Source organism: Pseudovirgaria hyperparasitica (assembly GCF_010093815.1).
Source record: "Pseudovirgaria hyperparasitica strain CBS 121739 unplaced genomic scaffold EJ05scaffold_5, whole genome shotgun sequence".
Classification (NCBI taxonomy): Eukaryota; Fungi; Ascomycota; class Dothideomycetes; order Acrospermales; family Acrospermaceae; genus Pseudovirgaria; species Pseudovirgaria hyperparasitica.
The window spans coordinates 1,365,877-1,382,565 of record NW_022985553.1 but is presented as its reverse complement, the minus strand read 5'-3'; the positions used below and the strand labels follow the sequence as shown (position 1 = coordinate 1,382,565).

Sequence of the window (16,689 nt, the reverse complement as noted above, 5' to 3'; positions counted from 1 at the left end):
TAGAAAAGGCCAATCAAGAAGGGCAGCGAGATTGTGAGTGCAAGGGACAATTGGAATGACATGTGCAGAATGGTAACCTGAAACTGCAGCAAGATCGATTAAGAAACCATTGGAGACTACAGCAAAGCTTCTGCTATCTGCAGTCACTGGTACCGATTTCGGAGACTCGGCTGTTGCAACTCCGGGCCAGCAGGTCTTCCTTGACTACCTCGAACACAATATCCAGGCTCTCCCAGCTGCCACCCTCCAGGGATTGCTTGTCAACTCAGAGTCTAACGCAAGCTTGACTGATCTGGATAAGATGATGTGTATGCTGGCTAGACTTGCAGAGCATGCCAAGGCCAATAAGTATTGTAGCATTGATACAGCTGTCAGCTATCTGGTGCAGCGTCAGATACTTGCGGACGTATCAAGAAGTCCAGATACGTATGCCAGAGCATGTACTTTGGTTTTCGTATCGATGTCATGGATTAGCATGTTGTACTCACCCTCACCTACCATGCCTGTCTCAACGACATTGTCGCTTGACGAGCAGCAATTCGTTGGGCTCAATCTAGCTGCTATAGGTCTTGAGCAAGGGAAGAAACCACTGTGCGAAATGCTACGCCAATTTGGACAACTTCTCCCAATTCAAAACCAATCCACTAATCAAACAAATTGGGATCCCGCGTACAGACCATCGGATACACTGCAAGTCTCTTTGCTCAATGCCTCCACTCTATGGCGCATTGGAAGGATTGAGATTCAGTGGGTTTCTAACATAAGCTCTCATCTCTCATTTGATATCGAGAAACGGCGATTGCTAATGTTTCAACTACCGTCATATTGTGTGATCAATAGGTTCGAGAAGACACTGCTGGATAGGTGAGTTGTCTAGCTTTAGACTCTATATAAGATGTGCAGAACTGATTCCAGATGACAGCCTGCTCTCCAGCTACTACGATGCATACTCAAAGCCCGATGGATTTTCCACTAAAGCCTTACTGGAAGAAATTCGGCTGTCGTATAGCCTGGTTTTTGGAGATGACAGAAGAGCCCGTGAGCACTTCCGACGTGTGGTAGCGAAACGGGCTATAGTCTCCGGCAACATTGATATATGCCTCCGCGATCTGGTTAAACAGTCAGCAGATACTTCGAGCCGAACGACAGCATACAGTATTCATACTAACTTTCCCATTCTTGGGCCCCGACTGCTACTTTTGCAAGAGTATATCTCTCGACAGGATCCTGGCACAATTAAAATGCTTTGGCAGGATCGGAGAGACTTGCTTCGCTGGTGAGTTTCTGTATCGACTTCCTCAAATATGGTCGAGACTGATTCTGTAGGTACACATTCTGGATCGTTACTATATTCGGTGGAGTTGGACTATTATTTGCGCTTGGTCAATTTGTGCTTCAAGCGATCCAAGTTTCGCAAGTAGCATAGGTCGAATCACGCACTCAAACATGGATAGATGTTATTATAGAAATAATATAGACCGTCAGTGGATTTCCCTACGAAGTAGGCCAGACAGAGGCTTTACATCCATGGCATGGTGGTCGAATTGTCAAACAGCAGCTACAGTATGCTCAACTCATGACGATTCTTCCGCACCAGAATCAGTATCCACCCAGTCCACCTGCACCACAATCGAGGTCGTTGATCATGAATACCAGCTCATCTCCAGAAGGAGTTGCTTCCTGGAACTTCATCCATGCCTTCCACGGCTGTTCCTTCTCGCTCTCGCTCGGGTAAAGCTCTACAGGGGCTGCCATAGTATCGATGACCTCGTCCGGCTCAGGGCCAGTCGTGATTGTCTTGAGAAATTCGATTTGAGCTTGCATGGTGGAGACTAGGGAGTTCAGCAAGCGTCAAGAAAAGAAAGCACGCACAAAAGACCTACGTGATATTGCTATGGAGCTACAAAATTGAGACGCTGGTATGTTGAAGATTGGTAGGTTGAATCGACAGGATGCACAACGAGTGCTGTTGAGCTGGAGCTGGTCGAGCTTTATGCACACATCAATGCCCAGGATCACCGCTCCTGAGATCACACTTTTCCTTGATGATTTGTTATGTGCCGATCTAGAAAGTGTAGCCAGGGCCAATAGACTCAGCTGTGACTATCTTTTGCCAGCACATGCAGAAGCCATCGTAAGTCCCGAGCCACATGTTGTGGTGGACCATGTCTAGAAGTTTAGTCTGGCCTATCATGTCAACTGCGTCTTGCATGAATGGTTGTGTTTACAAGGGGGGCCAGACAATCATATACGCATTCATGATAGGCCGTCCCGCAGAGTCGTACGCCGATTCTGTAAGCAATACGTACATCCAGAAACGGTGTATTCTAATGCGGCCGGTGAGCGGAAAGGACAAGCTGAGAGATCAGTTACTGGTATGCACACAGTTTGCCACCTGGGACAGTATGGAATATGAAGCATGCCGTTGTGCACTATCCTATGCATGGACCGATCGGTGAGACAAGCTTAGTGGTATGCAGAGCCCCATCTGCTATGACCTGATTTTCTTTTGGGTCTAAGTAGTTCTCCTGCTATCATCTAGCTGACCACATCGAAATTTGAGGCACGTTAGCAATGCCAGACATTGTAACGTCGATCGAATTCATTGCAGATTTGCCCCTTTACAAAAATGAGAAACCATACCAGGTTCTTGTGTCTGCAGCAGAATACGACAGTTCTGTCACTACTAACAATTTGAAATTCGAAAAACGTGACTCCGTACTGATACGTGATGTCAGAGAACAAAAAGAGCCTTTTGACTTGAACGAAGTAGGCTTCACAATCTTGAACCATCAGACATCCGTTTCCGAGATAAAGACAAACGAAGAGGTTGCAGAGTACAGATCTGAGACCCAAACGTATCTCAAAAAGCTCCTTGACGTGGAATGTGTCTACACATTTGACGTAAAGGTATGTGAGCAATCAGAACTGCTTCCATTCTGCTGAGATGTTTACAGCTTCGAGATAATGGAGCTGACCTTGGTCGTGTTATCAACCTTAGGGATGATACAGTCCCGGATCGGCCGGCAAAGGGTGCTCATGTTGATGTATCACGCGCAGCTGGACCAAGAATCATCGGACATCACCTGCCTCGGGAGCTCATGGCGAAATATGCAAAGCGTGGATATCGGTTTAGGATCATGAAGTATGGAAATTTCTCAAGGAACGATGCCTGGCTAATAACACTCTACTTAGCACGTGGCGTTCATTACTCCCTATCTTGGAGGACATGCCGCTAGCTTACTGCGACTACCGTACCGTTGATAAGAACGATCTCATTGCGTGTGACAGGGTGATACCAACTCGTGTCGGCGAAAATTATTATCTTCGATATAACCCTGCCCAACAATGGTACAAGCCAGAAATCACTACTAGCCTCCGACGATAGACTGACAACCACTCTGTAGGTATTGGCTTGAGCATATGACGCCCGAGGAGCCCGTACTATTCGTCAGCTATGACTCCGCGCCTGGTGATCAAGCACGGTGTATTTCTATCTATCTCACATATAGACTCTAACGCTAACCCCAACAGTTTGTCCTCACGTACCTTTCCCCAACCCACGAGCAAGCCCTACGGCTTGCAAGCGACGAAGTGTCGAGACCCGTTCAATTATCATTAGCAAGGAAGACTGATGGTACTTGGTCAAAACACAGAATCCTTGCTCGACATATGAATGGCGCCACATCGAGAGTCTACATAGATACTGGATTTTTATGCTCTTAATTATTTGTCTCAGGCTCTTTAAGCGCTATAAGCAAGGTGAGATCACTCTCAGAGAGAATCAAGTGGTGCAAAGCAATTCGGTATTCGTACGTATTTGGCTCGGTATTCATGAAGTCATCCCTTGGATAGGCCTATTGGGCATCAGGATGTCTTAGTCTGCATTCTGGGATCTATGAAAGCTGAAGCACGCTTAGCTGTATATGAAAGCATAACATAATGCCCAACAAAACAACGAGCATTATTGGGTACCTAGTTACTTTCAAGGGTGCTTGAACAAATTTTCAAGCATTCTTTGTTGATAATGCGGTGCACAAGCAAGGTACCTCTTATAATCGTGAAAATAAACATAGCAGTGTATGGAATCCACTTTTCGGTACCAGCGTCCATTTAATAAATAAGACAGGCGTAGTATATACTCAACCTAGATGCCTTCTGTCATAGTATAATCATAAGTCTATCCCTATATAAGGTATACTACGAGAAAGAGCCTAATAAGTATAATAATCTATTTATATGTAGAAGCCTAATTAGTTATCAATAGACCTTATAGTCCGTTAAAGATGTAACGTGTCTCTAGCATAGGCTTTATGATAGTATTAGAGAAACTACCTACTACTACTTCTGTAGTTAATATAGCTTTATAGCTTTATAGATATCTTATCTTATACTCTAGGAAGCTATTAGCTTAGAAGATTCCCCTTTCTCGAGTATCTATAATATGATTCCCACAGATTAGATTGAGATTAAAGGAATCGCCTATAGAGAAGTCCTCTATAGAAATATATCTATCTTAAAGAAAGTGAAAAGTTAATATAAATCTTCTCTAACTCCATCGTAGAGAAGATAGTAGATCTCTTTAAGAGATATCTCTTCTCTTATTCTCTATTTAGATGCAAGTAACAAAGTCTAGTATTATATTGGAGAATTGTCGATAGTATTAGCCTTATAATACTTAGTTAGACAATATCGATATCGTAGATAATATTACTATCAGTCCTAGCTATGATTCATACATATTACATACCGGGCCATTTCACTGGGTTCACATGATAATAAATAGCACGTTCTACCTAAGTCTTGACCATGGTACTCTCACTCTTACTTGGATAACTACCTTCTACCTCAAGGGTAGTATGTTAGTAGCTTTGACGCTTCAAGAGCTTCTGTTCATTAATTAGAATTCTTTCTTCTTCTGTATTCAATGTTACGCAACCGGCGTCCATGTAGGAAATAACTTCCCTGCATCTATCTACGATTGTTATAGATAAATATATATGACCTTCATTGCTCGTACTATTGTATACCTTAGGTCCTCATTGGTAATATACATGGCAATAAATCTTAATTTCAATATCTTCATATCATTTAAATCGTTGTAGAAGATCTCGATCTCTAGCCGACTGTAGTTTAACTTGGAGTACGACCTATCACATCTTGATGATCGTGACAACTAGAATTGAGCACATGCAAGCACAGCATCACGATATTTCCCTGGATCACACTGCTAATCGGCTTTGTATCCTTTGTACTATCGACTGATACCTATAGTCATAGATCTCTACCCACAACCTCCTACAGCCCAGGCTCATATTAGGTCTGATAGTTAACTGAAAATAGTTGGGAGTATATAGAGGACAGCGGTCCACGCAGCCCAGAATTGCCAGGTCTTTCGATCTTCCTCCTTGTTTCTCAACATTAAACAACGCCAGGAGATATATGATCCTAACAGAATGAGTACAAGACTCCACTGCCGCATGTTCCAATAAACTGACATGATCACGGACCAAACAGCCACTGGAATTGCGATGGTATACCTTGCATAGTGATCTCCCAATATCAGCGGCGCTGTGTGTCGGCCTCGACTTTTATCCCCTAGCTGATCTTTCAAGTCCTGTACATGCATGGTAGTGAAGATCACCGCACTGATCATGACAGTCCACATTTTCCCATGGTAACTTAATTCTAACTCTTCACTCCCTGCCCCTACCGCCACCCGCAACGATCCCACATTGAACAACCCAAATGCGACAGCGATAATAAGATTTCGAAGAGCCCAGTTCTGGTCACCGCCACCCAAATCGTTATAAAGCCATGTCAGAATAATGATCCCATTACACTGTGGGCCTGCTCCGAGCATGTTCCCCAGGATTAGAACCAAGGGTATGCAAGCCAGCATAGTCATTCGGACAGCCTCACTTGACATTCGACCACTAGGCACCGGTCGCCACGGCTTGTTGAGTGCATCCTCTCGTACAGACTCGGGGAGACGCTGATTTGCGAGATCGAAGATGAGTAGTGTGGCCCAGTTGAAGAGAACGACAAGTGGGGCGCGCAAGAGGGTATCCTGCCAAGATTGACTGTGATTGCAAAATACACGGCCAGCGAGAGCACTGCTGAGGCCGAAGATGGTATTGGGGGCTACGAAGGTCCATGCATCGTCTTTCGTAAAGAGCCAAAAGTTCTGGACAAGGTCTCGTAGTTTGTGTACCATCTTATAGGTGGCGGCAGACCAGTAGATAATCTCACTTTGTGGATGCTTCATAGAATATAGGAGGTACTTGTGGAAGACTCAATAGTCACTGATAAGACAACGTCGCATTTAGCGTGCAGATGAATGCCGAGATATGTACCGTTACAATCGACGGCGTCTGATATATGAGTGAATGCATAACTGGCATATCTAACGTTGTATTTTAATACGACCCAGTAATCAATCTGGTTTTGTTTCAACGAAGTTTACGCATCGCTTTCGGACATCACCCCTAAGGTCAGCATTAGTGCGAATAGACTAGAATGGACATTGCTCCGAGATTGATATAGTAGTCTCACTCGGTCTGCATGAACTACTGGAGTAGAGTCTAGAAGTCTCTAGTACTATCACAATCTGCAGGTTGGCCGGGCTTCATCCTTGGTATGTCGCTATGTATGTCGCGGTAAGGATTAATTGATTTGCTGACTAGGTTATGACCTATATGACCAGGTCCAATGTCTCAATGCGATGATATGACCAATGGCATACCCCAAATGAGGAGTGTCTCTGTTGGAGTGTCTCTGAGGAGTGCGTGGAGTTTAGAGAAGTGATCTCGTAAAGGCTAAAACGGCTCGTAAAAAGCCACTCAGTTTCATAGGAGCGCATTACTCAGTTAATGGCTGAATAAAGAATGTAAACGGCCCTGGCCTTGTTTTTGCCCCCTTTTGCTGTACTTTTAGCCCGCCATACATTTTGAAAGTGAAAGATTGCTCCGACCCTAAGAATATGACTGTCCTGGTATGATAGGCACTATGTGCTGGCGTAGGGCCATCCTGTGAATGACGTCTTGAACAAATCCTGTGAAGTTATCTTGTCCGAGCTTGCCATCAATTCTTCGACGTCCCAGTTGGCCCAGACAAATCTTCCATTCAAGAAAAGCGCTGCTGGGAGTGTCAACCACAGCACAAAGCCGGCCGATAATTGAGCTAAAGCTGTTAGTCTGTATATGGGAGAGCAGGAACATTCTTACGAGAGTCCATTGGAAGCATATCAGGTGTTGCCCCGGAACGCCGAAAGACTTCGGTATCCACCATTCCTGGATGGTACGTAGCAAAGAAGATAGATGGATTCTCTACAGAGAGGAACTCCATGATCCTCACCACTGCAAGCTTCGCAGTAAGATAGCCCGATAGCCCTGCTAATAACTTCGTCGGTAGTTGCATAGACCCTCCGACTGGGGCTACGATGGCAGCATGGTCCTTGGCGGCAGTCGGTGCAAATGACTGCACACCAACGATAGTAGATTTGACATTAACCTGGTAGTAACTGTGGATGAGGCAAACTGTAATCGTCAGGCTACTGGACATTCATACCTCGAAAGCTTTCCAGTAGTCTCCAAGGTCGGCCGTCGCGACGGGAGCTGGACTGTTCATATACCCTGCATTCAGAAGAAGAACGTGCCAAGTACCAACAGCTCTGGCAACTTCTTGCATTCCATCAAGATTGCTCGCATCAGTAATAAACGTGATAACATCGCAGTTTCCTGCCTCTGATGCGATAGCAGCCTCAGTCTCCTTGATTTTGGCCTCAGTTCGGCCAATGAGTACCAGTCGGGCTGCACCTGCAATAGCAAAAGCGAGGGCATTAGCTCGGCCGATACCACTACCCTGTCATCTGTATCAGTGAATGATCCTGTTAACGGAGAGTAAATATAACTTACGGCGCCTGTGATTACGACTGTGTGGCCTTTGTGGCTCAGTTTGGGGTTAGAAGGCTCGATTGCAGGATATATGTCATTGTGCCATTGTTTTACAGGGCTTGGAAATGGCGGATCCATAGTGAGATGTTTAAATGTTGCTGCTCGAACTTTGTGTGTCTTTGATGAAGTGGCTGTCAGTCACAACGAATATGGCATGATTTATCTATGCTGGGGTAGCTATGATTACTACTAACATGCCATAGCAGCACACAAGGCCAGCATGATACTTGTGTTACCTGTTACCTTCTCACACCCCCTTGGTGCTTGAATCAAGGCCATATGCTACCTACCTGCATACAGATGAAGTAGGGGAGCGTACGAGGCTGTGCCGTCTTTGTCTGGAGGTGATACCCCTGACCCTGCCCAGAGCCAAGAAGCAAGGGTTACGTCCCAAGCCAGTTTGGTAACAATCAGCGCAGTACCCTAGTAGACGACGCAAAAATTGCTTCACCACTAGTTTTTCAAGCAAGGTGTTATACCTGGGATAGTTCTGCAGGGTTAACATGCAGCGGACTAGAATCGGCATCCGGATTGATCTAGTGGATAGTTCTGTAGGGTTAATATGCAACGGACTAAAATCGGCATACCACTGTTGCACCTCGCTCATTTTTCGGACTTCGCTAATGTGTATTTATTCTTTGAGGAATGTCAATATCTGTAGGGTCAACATGCAATGGACTAAAATCGGTATACCACTGTTGCGCCTCGCTCATTTTTCGGACTTCGCTAAGTGTATTTGTTCTTTGAGGAGTGTCGATTTCTGTAGGGTTAACATGCGACGGACTAAAATCGGCATACCACTGTTGCGGCTCGCTCAATTTTCGGACTTCTCCCAGGTGTATTTATTCTTCAAGCAGTGTCAGTAAACTCTGGTGAAAGTCCTGTGTAACCCTAGACTGTTCACTTCGCTCTGTCTCTGCTATTCTCTGTTGATCTTTCGTTCGAACTCTCATAGAGCTCATCAAAATTACTACTATCAGGGAATCATACCTGCCCAAATCACGACAATCTGTTCAACGCGGTTAAAGAGACAATCATGACATTCACTGTACTCGCACTTGAGAATCGAAACCCCTCAATATCGTTCGAAGAATTTCAAACCCATTGGGATGAGAAATTTCTGCCCTTCTTCAAAAGCATCGTCGGCGACACTTTTCCAGTCTCACATACACGCTACTATGTGAAGCAAGACGTCCCAACTGGCCAGAATCAGCAACAAGACAATCAAACTTCAAGCGTCCGGAATCCAATGACATTCATGGGCGCTCCTTCCGAGTGTGACTTTGACTGTGTCGTAGTGCTCGTGTTCCGTGATGAGGAACATTTCACTCTCTTTCGAAACCGCCTGGGCGACAATGTGGACAAGCTTGCACCAGAGCAGGAAAAATTCTTGATAGGGAGTGAGCTAAGAGTGTTTGGAGTGGAGAATGAAAAGACAGTTCGCGGATGAGACAAGTTCAGATATACTAGAGAGCGATGTTCCCAGAAAATCATATGTTAGTTTCAATCGACATCATCACATCAGGGTCGTTCAGATAGTAGCTCTTACAATCACTTGAATTTTGTTGTCTCTTACATACATACTTACACGGATCCATAATCCAGATCATGATTCGATACCATATTTTCTCTCAAGAAAAACAATTAGTGTCAAGTATGGCGAAGCTCAAAGCTCGACACCGACAGGCTTACCCTGTTCGGACGCTTTGGAGTCGTTCTTACCATACGAAACCTGTATATACTGTCTTCGCTCTATGCTATGTAGAGGGATATCGAGTCCGTCGATGGAGTCAAGGTCGCTCTTAGCCTTTGTCCGCGGGAATCTACCTTGGCCAAACGACCTGATCATATTGTTGCGCTTCGGACTCCGTACTGAGGATCCTTTGAAATAACTTTTGACGTTCTCAGGGACCATTCGAGATAGCAATGGGGCTAGAGTAGGTAGAGAAGCAGCAAGAAGACCTAGCCACAGTTCCAAATGGCTCTGCAGAGCAAGAATGTATACGTCATATGTGAAATCCGGGTTCGGGTTTGGAAGCGCGGTGGTAACAAGTCGCCAGATCATTACTCCAACAATGCTATGACAGATGTTAGCTACAGATAATAGTGCAAGGTATATTGCTTCAGTCACTGAGACTTACGACAACCCGAGACTGAACATAGCTGTGACGGTAACCTTCCTCCTTGTCGCCATCTGCAAACTCCAAATCCAGGGAAGAGGGAGAAGAACAATCAAGAGGTCGAATGCGACGTTGACAGCGACTGACGCCAGTTCGTGCTGCTCCCTCGGTCGGCAGTGCGTGAGGGACAATACGGGGTCCCAAGCGGCAGATACAGGAGTACATTGTGTCATGAATACGGGAATGAATACAAACGGGTAGCATGCAACCAGTCCCATGAGCACAAAGTTAATGTATCTGAAAGTCTTGGTGTGGAATATGGCCAAGTAAAGACGAAGCACAGCGAGTTTGCATCCTGTCGTGGCAATTGTCCATGTCCAGAATGCGGAAACCATCAACTGTCATCAACAGTTAGTATGAGTCCACTGGGTGACTGTGCTATTGACCTACTTTGATCTGTACAGCTTGCTGTGGCCAATCCAGCGTGGCTGCTCGAGCCCCGAGCCCATTGTGAATCGCTAACATAGAACAGTCAATCTCAACTCAGCGGAGTACCAAAAGCGCCTGCTTACCCCAAAAGGTACATCCTTCAAGAACAAGCATTGCGATGGTAGCGCCAGCGACGAGATAGTCATCGGAACGAAGAGCTCGTTGTTGTATCCTGACTGCGTAAAAGCGCAGGATCAGGACACCTACGGTGAGTACAGTGAAAACAGACAACCAAGCAGCCAAAGCCTCTCCACGGGGGCTGACCATGGCGTATAGAATGTTCGTATCTAATCTTGTCTTCAGAATCCTACCAGATTATGGAGGTGGAAGGATCCGCACAAAGGTGAAGTCCTACTTGGCAGGCCGAAGAATGATTGGTGAACTGTAATTCAATAGCATCCGCTTTTTGATTCCTCTGATATATGTACATCGATGTCATGTCATTCCATCCTTTACTTTTTTTTTAGCTTGCCAGTGGTGCGCAACCAACACAAAAGGGGTCTGGAAGATGAACGAGCTGAGCGATCGACCCGATTATGCACGGACTTGCATTTTCTAGGTTCAGGGATGAAGAGTCTCACGATCCTAAGGGGCCACATGGGAAGAAACTCGATCAAAGGAGCGCTGATTGATGATGTGTACATGCGAAGGAATGGAGGCGAGCAATGCCTTTGCGGTTGAATGGGAAGGGCCGAAGCGAAGCGACAGGACGCTAAACACGGGGACCGGCCTGTGGGGCTCGTCCACGCGAGGGTGGGGTGATACTTGGGTTACGCGATCCGGGGCTAACTACCTATCTTGGCAGTCTACCAGACAGGGGTCTTGGTAAGCAGCTAACCTCTTTTGTAGATTTACCGCGTCTACGGAAACGGGTATCCGTGTTAATCGCTCTAAGCGGCACAGGAGGCGCATGCTGTGCGACACTGACACTCACTGTTGACAGCGCTCATCAAAGACTTCATCTCAGCTTCCCCGTGTTCGACCTCCTGTCATGTAGAGTGAAACCTATGTCCAGGGTCGTGTCATGCCTACCAGCTGATGTGAGATTGCAACCTAATCATGGTGTGGACGTGTCATTGATCGAGACTGGAACGTCTCCAATCCCGAACGCCTTCGCCACGCCAATCAAGTGCATATATGCCTTCTTTCCCTTGGAAACCTTGCCGACCCGATCTCTGTCCAGTCAAGTCTTGTCTCTCATATTGTTCTGGCATCATCAACACAAGACCTGAGCATTCCCAGCATCTTGCACATACTACCCTACGCCGCTAGCCTTTCGCGGCCATAGACCTGGGTAGAGATGGTTCGCCGACGCACCTTGTTCTTTCTATCGTTCATTGTCCTTGTTGCTGCCATCGCAAGGAAACATGGTAATTGGCCCAGCCGTACATCACAATGCCGCACGATCCCTGGAGATACCTCATGGCCGGACTCGAAAGCGTTCGACGACTTCAACAAGACCGTAAACGGCCGCCTGATATCCACGGTTCCGATTGCCTCCGTTTGTCACCAGCCTGACTTCGATCAAGCTCAGTGTGATGCCTTGCGTAACGTATGGTTCTTTCCAGAGACCCATCTCGAATCTTCCTCATCGCCGATGGCTTATCCCTTCAGTAACAACAGCTGCAATCCTTTTGTAGGCTCGGATACTGCTTGTACGCTTGGTGGTCATGTCGTATACTCTGTGAATGCGACCTCAGTGGAACATGTTCAGGCGACCATCAAGTTTGCCCGAAAGAACAACATTCGTTTAGTAGTCCGGAATACCGGGCACGACTACCTCGGGAGATCCACTGGAGCGTACGCGATCGCGATATGGACACGCCACTTGAAGTCTCTTGAATTGATATCTGAATATCATGGAACTAGCTATGATGGTCCTGCAATCCGCGTCGGTGCTGGTATTGAGTCACAAGAAGCGTATGCATTCGCTGAGCAGAATGGCCTCATGGTCGTCGGTGGTAACTGTCCCACAGTTGCACTCGCGGGGGGGTACTCCCAGGGTGGAGGTCATGGGCCTCTGTCTTCCAGACACGGTCTTGCAGCGGATCAGATTCTTGAAATTGAAGCGGTCACTGCTAATGGCCGCCTAGTCAAGGCCACACCAACTTCTAATGCCGACCTGCTTTGGGCACTGAGTGGAGGCGGAGGAGGCACTTACGCAGTAGTCGTGTCTATGACTGTTAAGGCATTTACGAATACTCATATCACTATGGCCACATTTTCTCTCATGAACAATGGCACGAATGCAGATGCAATATACGAAGTTCTTGGGACTTTCTTACAGAACCTGCCCGCACTTGCAGATGCCGGAGCTTTTGTTGCGTGGGTCGCAGCACCTTTCGGTCTGCTCATGTCGCCGGCAATGGGCCCTGGAATCCATAAAGAAGAACTCGATCTCTTGATTAAACCAACACTTGACAAGATGAGCGACCTCAAGCAGGAGTTCTCGTATTCTTCCACAGAATACTCTTCGTTCCTCCCTGGATATGACTCTCTCACGTCAACTTGGAATGTGTCGGACTATAACGTTGCAGGTCGCTTGATACCACGCTCTCTTGTTGAAGAAGACACGCCAGCCCTTGTTGAAGTCATTCGTTACATCAGCGAACAGACAATCAGTACAGGCGTTACGTTCAATGTGAATCAAAGCGGCCCTTATAATGTTTCTGCAAATCCTTACTGGCGCAAGTCTTTGTTTGGAATGGTGGTCGGCACACCTATCAATTACACAGACTATTCCAAGACAATAGCTGGCCAGGATCTGATTACTAACGATTTGCTCCCGCGAATAGCTGAGATCACCCCGAATGGAGGTGCATATCTAAACGAAGCAGACTTTCAGCAGCCAGATTTCCAGACGCTTTTCTTCGGCGAGAACTACAAGCGACTCTTGGCTATCAAGAGGCGCTATGACCAAGATGACCTGTTTTGGGCTAGAACGGCGGTCGGCAGTGAGCGATGGTCAGAGCAGTCAGACGGTCGGCTTTGCAGGGTCTAGGGCGTCAAAACTAAAGGAGACGATCATCGCCGGCGACCAGGATCTGGCTTGTTCTGCTCGAAAGACACTGGGGCTAAGTCACTTGCATATGCTAAGTAAAAGCGATTCGACTGGCAGGCCATGATGGTCTATATGGGTATTATTTGTAATAAACAGCTTCTATTACATGTATTTCAATACACTCAACCATTTGTACACCTTCACAAGCATTCCATATTGATTCTCTTGTCGTGTATCTCCAAACAACGATCACAGCTTACCTTCGACTCCTGATTCAAACTGGTCCGCTTGCCACTATCGAGCCAAGTGTCTACTTGAGCATGATGAACTTTGCTATCCCCCTTTGTGGCATTGTTGCTGGCGTCACCTCACACTTGGGTTTCTTCATACATGGAGAATGGCACTTACATTCTCGATCTATCATCGGCGCTCATGCTACGATCGCTGCGCTTGTCCTTGGTACATTACAGCGATATCTCGACGATATCCTGGCGGCATGTACTTACACAATCACTTTATCAGCCTGGTATCTGATATCGCTGTTTGCTAGCATTGCTGTCTATCGCACAATGTTCCACAAACTTGTCAATTTCCCAGGACCTAGACTTGCCGCTGTTTCCAAATTTTGGCATATATACCACGCCAGGAATTCAACAAATTATCTGGTAATGCAGAGACTGTACGAGAAGTATGGAACTGTTGTCAGAACGGGTAAGCTTACATATCTCGGCACATAGGGCGCTGCTGACACGTTCAGGCCCTAACGAAATCACCATTTTCCACCCGTCGGCGATAGAGCTTCTGGATGGAGCTCATAATACCAATTCGAAAGATGTTTGGTATGATGTTCTCCAGCCAAGAACGTCAGCGATATTTACCAGAAATGCCCAAGATCATCGGGACAGACGTCGGGTCTGGACGCAGTCTCTCTCCACGAAAGGTTCGTCATGATCTCGTTTTGCAGGCAACATTGGCTGACCGTCCAATAGCGATGGATGAGTTCCGTCCTCGCATCTACCAACAGGCTCTCAACTTGGTCCAATGCATTCAGGAGTTGAGCAGTGCACCAGTAAACATTAATGATGTCATGTCTTGGTTCTCCTTTGATGCAATGGGCGACGTCGTCTTTGGCAAAAGCTTTGGAATGATGCAGGAAAAGGTTACGCATGACGCAATCATTCACCAAAAGAGAGCCCTGGCACTGCTTGGTCCTATCAGTGACGCCGTCTGGATCGCTCAATTGGCATTCTCATTTGTACCCTTTCTGGGTAAAGTCAAGTCGTGGATGCGTATGGTTTCATACTGTGAGGAGCGCATGGCGAGACGCATGGAAGTGAGTTCAAGTGTTGCTGCGTATTCTCCGAGAATGGTAATAATTGAGAAACAGCTACAAACGGACGAGAAAGCTGACATGGCATCCTGGTTCATCGATGAATACCACAACTTGAGCGAGGTGCGAGACCTTCAAAGCCGGCAAAGACTCTTGGGAGGCACAGCAGTATCGGCCATCGTAGCTGGAAGGTATGATCATTCGATATCCTGTCTAAAGACCTAGTCCAGGGCTGACTGCAATGGGTATAGTGACACAACACGTGCCTCGCTGATTGCAACTTGGTGGTATCTGGCGAAATATCCTGAGCATGCCGAAAAGATCCGTCAGGAAATCGAAACAGTAGATATAGGAGATGCTAATGTGCTAGCTGGACTTCCACATCTGAACGGGGTTATTCAGGAGATCTTACGTCTCGTACCTCCTGCGATGACTGGCGGAGGGCGCATCACAGGCCCGCAGGGGCTTACAGTAGATAATGTCTTCATACCTGCGGGAACCAAAGTCACAGCGCCAAAATATGTCATCAAGAGAAGTAAGTTATCTTGACATTGCTAATTGCACTTTGCTCACAGCAAATCTAGTGGAAAATGCGTTCGTCCATCCAGACGAGTTTATCCCTGAGCGGTGGTATTCACGCCCAGATTTGGTGAAAGATAAACGCGCGTTTGGGCCGTTTTCTTTTGGTAGGTCTTCGTTTCTTGCTCTACGAATTGCGTTGCTGATCAGTCTTCTTAATGTTCATATAGGCAGCCGTCAGTGTGTCGGTAAGGTTCTGGCATACGCTGAACTTCGCCTCGTTACTGCTAATGTACTCCGCAATTTCAACGTCTCTTTCTCTCCAGGATACGACGAGGAAACCATGTGGCGTGATATGAAGGATCAAGTTACCGCCCAACCGGGCCAGGTCCTCTGTACATTCGAAAGAAGGATATGAACGATAGCGTATTCTATAGCTATAATACCCTAGAGTCATACCTGATCCTCCGACAGTGTTACTGATATTTCTGACTTCTTTCCATTGGCTGCCTGCCCTGTGTTAATTACTGTACTGTATACTTTGCCCCAATTATTGCCCGGCTGATTTACCTTGCTAGCCGTCTAAGCACTTGGCATCTGTAAATGGCGAATTGAGTCTCAGGGGGGATATGGATCTTCGACATACATGCATAGACGCAATCTGGCCATCTTACGCCCCAGAAACGGCTCTGTTAATCTGTGGCTGACCGGAACAGCCCGTTCCCTCAAGCGCTTTCTTTTGTGCTCCGCTTGGATAGCATCTATGCGATTGGCTATGGCTCAATGCCCATGACACGTACGGCTGCCCATGACTACGGACAGGCCCACCTTTCACGGGTAATGCTAGCCTGCATTATTCCGACCGTTCAAGTCAGTGACAGGCAAGCATATTGCATGAAGACCTTGGAAACTCGGTGCAGCACCACCGTTTGGCACAGCACTGCATGAAAGGGTTACATTTATCTCCGGCAAACCTGCTGATTGCAGGGGAGGCAGTGTTCGAAAGATCTCTGTTCCGAGCTTCGCTTATTCATCTCTGAATCTTCGTTCATAGCCTTGCAGAGGATGATAATGTAGGACAATGCTATTAGCGAAATATTCATGTCTCAGGCAGATCGAAGGAATGTGAGTTCGCCAAGAACGACATCCTTGTCACAGCAGGGTACGGCTAATCCCATGCGCCCCTTACCATGTAAGTCCCTTGCCAAGAGGATAGTCGGAATGCTCGTGTCCGGTAACTTTTCAATATTTACAGAATAACAGAATGCTGATGAA

The 16,689-nt window shown here is 46.6% G+C and overlaps 8 protein-coding genes across 8 annotated transcripts; 5 read left to right on the top strand and 3 right to left on the bottom strand.

Moving 5' to 3' along the window:
• The first annotated feature begins 64 nt into the window (after positions 1–64).
• EJ05DRAFT_315466 (uncharacterized protein) lies at positions 65–1,788 on the top strand. The gene is made up of 3 exons (XM_033740720.1): positions 65–864; positions 923–1,276; positions 1,327–1,788. The coding sequence occupies exons 1-3, from the start codon at positions 302–304 to the stop codon at positions 1,424–1,426; spliced, it is 1,017 nt and encodes a 338-aa protein (XP_033602383.1). The 5' UTR covers positions 65–301; the 3' UTR covers positions 1,427–1,788.
• Positions 1,789–2,546: 758 nt separating this feature from the next.
• EJ05DRAFT_509607 (uncharacterized protein) lies at positions 2,547–3,933 on the top strand. The gene is made up of 5 exons (XM_033748109.1): positions 2,547–2,910; positions 2,958–3,145; positions 3,196–3,351; positions 3,408–3,487; positions 3,535–3,933. The coding sequence occupies exons 1-5, from the start codon at positions 2,575–2,577 to the stop codon at positions 3,633–3,635; spliced, it is 861 nt and encodes a 286-aa protein (XP_033602382.1). The 5' UTR covers positions 2,547–2,574; the 3' UTR covers positions 3,636–3,933.
• Positions 3,934–5,329: 1,396 nt separating this feature from the next.
• Positions 5,330–6,217, bottom strand: EJ05DRAFT_499121 (uncharacterized protein; the record flags this gene model as incomplete). Its single annotated transcript, XM_033746783.1, has 1 exon — positions 5,330–6,217. One exon carries the CDS (start codon positions 6,215–6,217, stop codon positions 5,330–5,332), a length of 888 nt encoding a protein of 295 aa, XP_033602381.1.
• A 420-nt stretch (positions 6,218–6,637) lies between these two features.
• On the bottom strand, positions 6,638–8,137 carry EJ05DRAFT_315280 (NAD(P)-binding protein). The gene is made up of 4 exons (XM_033740719.1): positions 7,917–8,137; positions 7,570–7,863; positions 7,227–7,512; positions 6,638–7,182 (listed from the first exon to the last, which is right to left on the bottom strand). The coding sequence occupies exons 1-4, from the start codon at positions 8,031–8,033 to the stop codon at positions 7,007–7,009; spliced, it is 873 nt and encodes a 290-aa protein (XP_033602380.1). The 5' UTR covers positions 8,034–8,137; the 3' UTR covers positions 6,638–7,006.
• Positions 8,138–8,991: 854 nt separating this feature from the next.
• Positions 8,992–9,405, top strand: EJ05DRAFT_499119 (uncharacterized protein; the record flags this gene model as incomplete). Its single annotated transcript, XM_033746782.1, has 1 exon — positions 8,992–9,405. The coding sequence occupies one exon, from the start codon at positions 8,992–8,994 to the stop codon at positions 9,403–9,405; it is 414 nt and encodes a 137-aa protein (XP_033602379.1).
• Positions 9,406–9,535: 130 nt separating this feature from the next.
• EJ05DRAFT_315243 (uncharacterized protein) lies at positions 9,536–11,013 on the bottom strand. Its single transcript, XM_033740718.1, has 4 exons — positions 10,648–11,013; positions 10,526–10,593; positions 10,097–10,473; positions 9,536–10,033 (listed from the first exon to the last, which is right to left on the bottom strand). The coding sequence occupies exons 1-4, from the start codon at positions 10,829–10,831 to the stop codon at positions 9,622–9,624; spliced, it is 1,041 nt and encodes a 346-aa protein (XP_033602378.1). The 5' UTR covers positions 10,832–11,013; the 3' UTR covers positions 9,536–9,621.
• Positions 11,014–11,864: 851 nt separating this feature from the next.
• EJ05DRAFT_463307 (FAD-binding domain-containing protein) lies at positions 11,865–13,565 on the top strand (the record flags this gene model as incomplete). The annotated part of the gene is made up of 1 exon (XM_033742712.1): positions 11,865–13,565. The coding sequence occupies one exon, from the start codon at positions 11,865–11,867 to the stop codon at positions 13,563–13,565; it is 1,701 nt and encodes a 566-aa protein (XP_033602377.1).
• Positions 13,566–13,725: 160 nt separating this feature from the next.
• Positions 13,726–15,932, top strand: EJ05DRAFT_314926 (cytochrome P450). Its single transcript, XM_033740716.1, has 7 exons — positions 13,726–14,276; positions 14,323–14,505; positions 14,555–14,898; positions 14,953–15,086; positions 15,147–15,430; positions 15,480–15,581; positions 15,645–15,932. Exons 1-7 carry the CDS (start codon positions 13,886–13,888, stop codon positions 15,830–15,832), a joined length of 1,626 nt encoding a protein of 541 aa, XP_033602376.1. The 5' UTR covers positions 13,726–13,885; the 3' UTR covers positions 15,833–15,932.
• Positions 15,933–16,689: the final 757 nt, after the last annotated feature.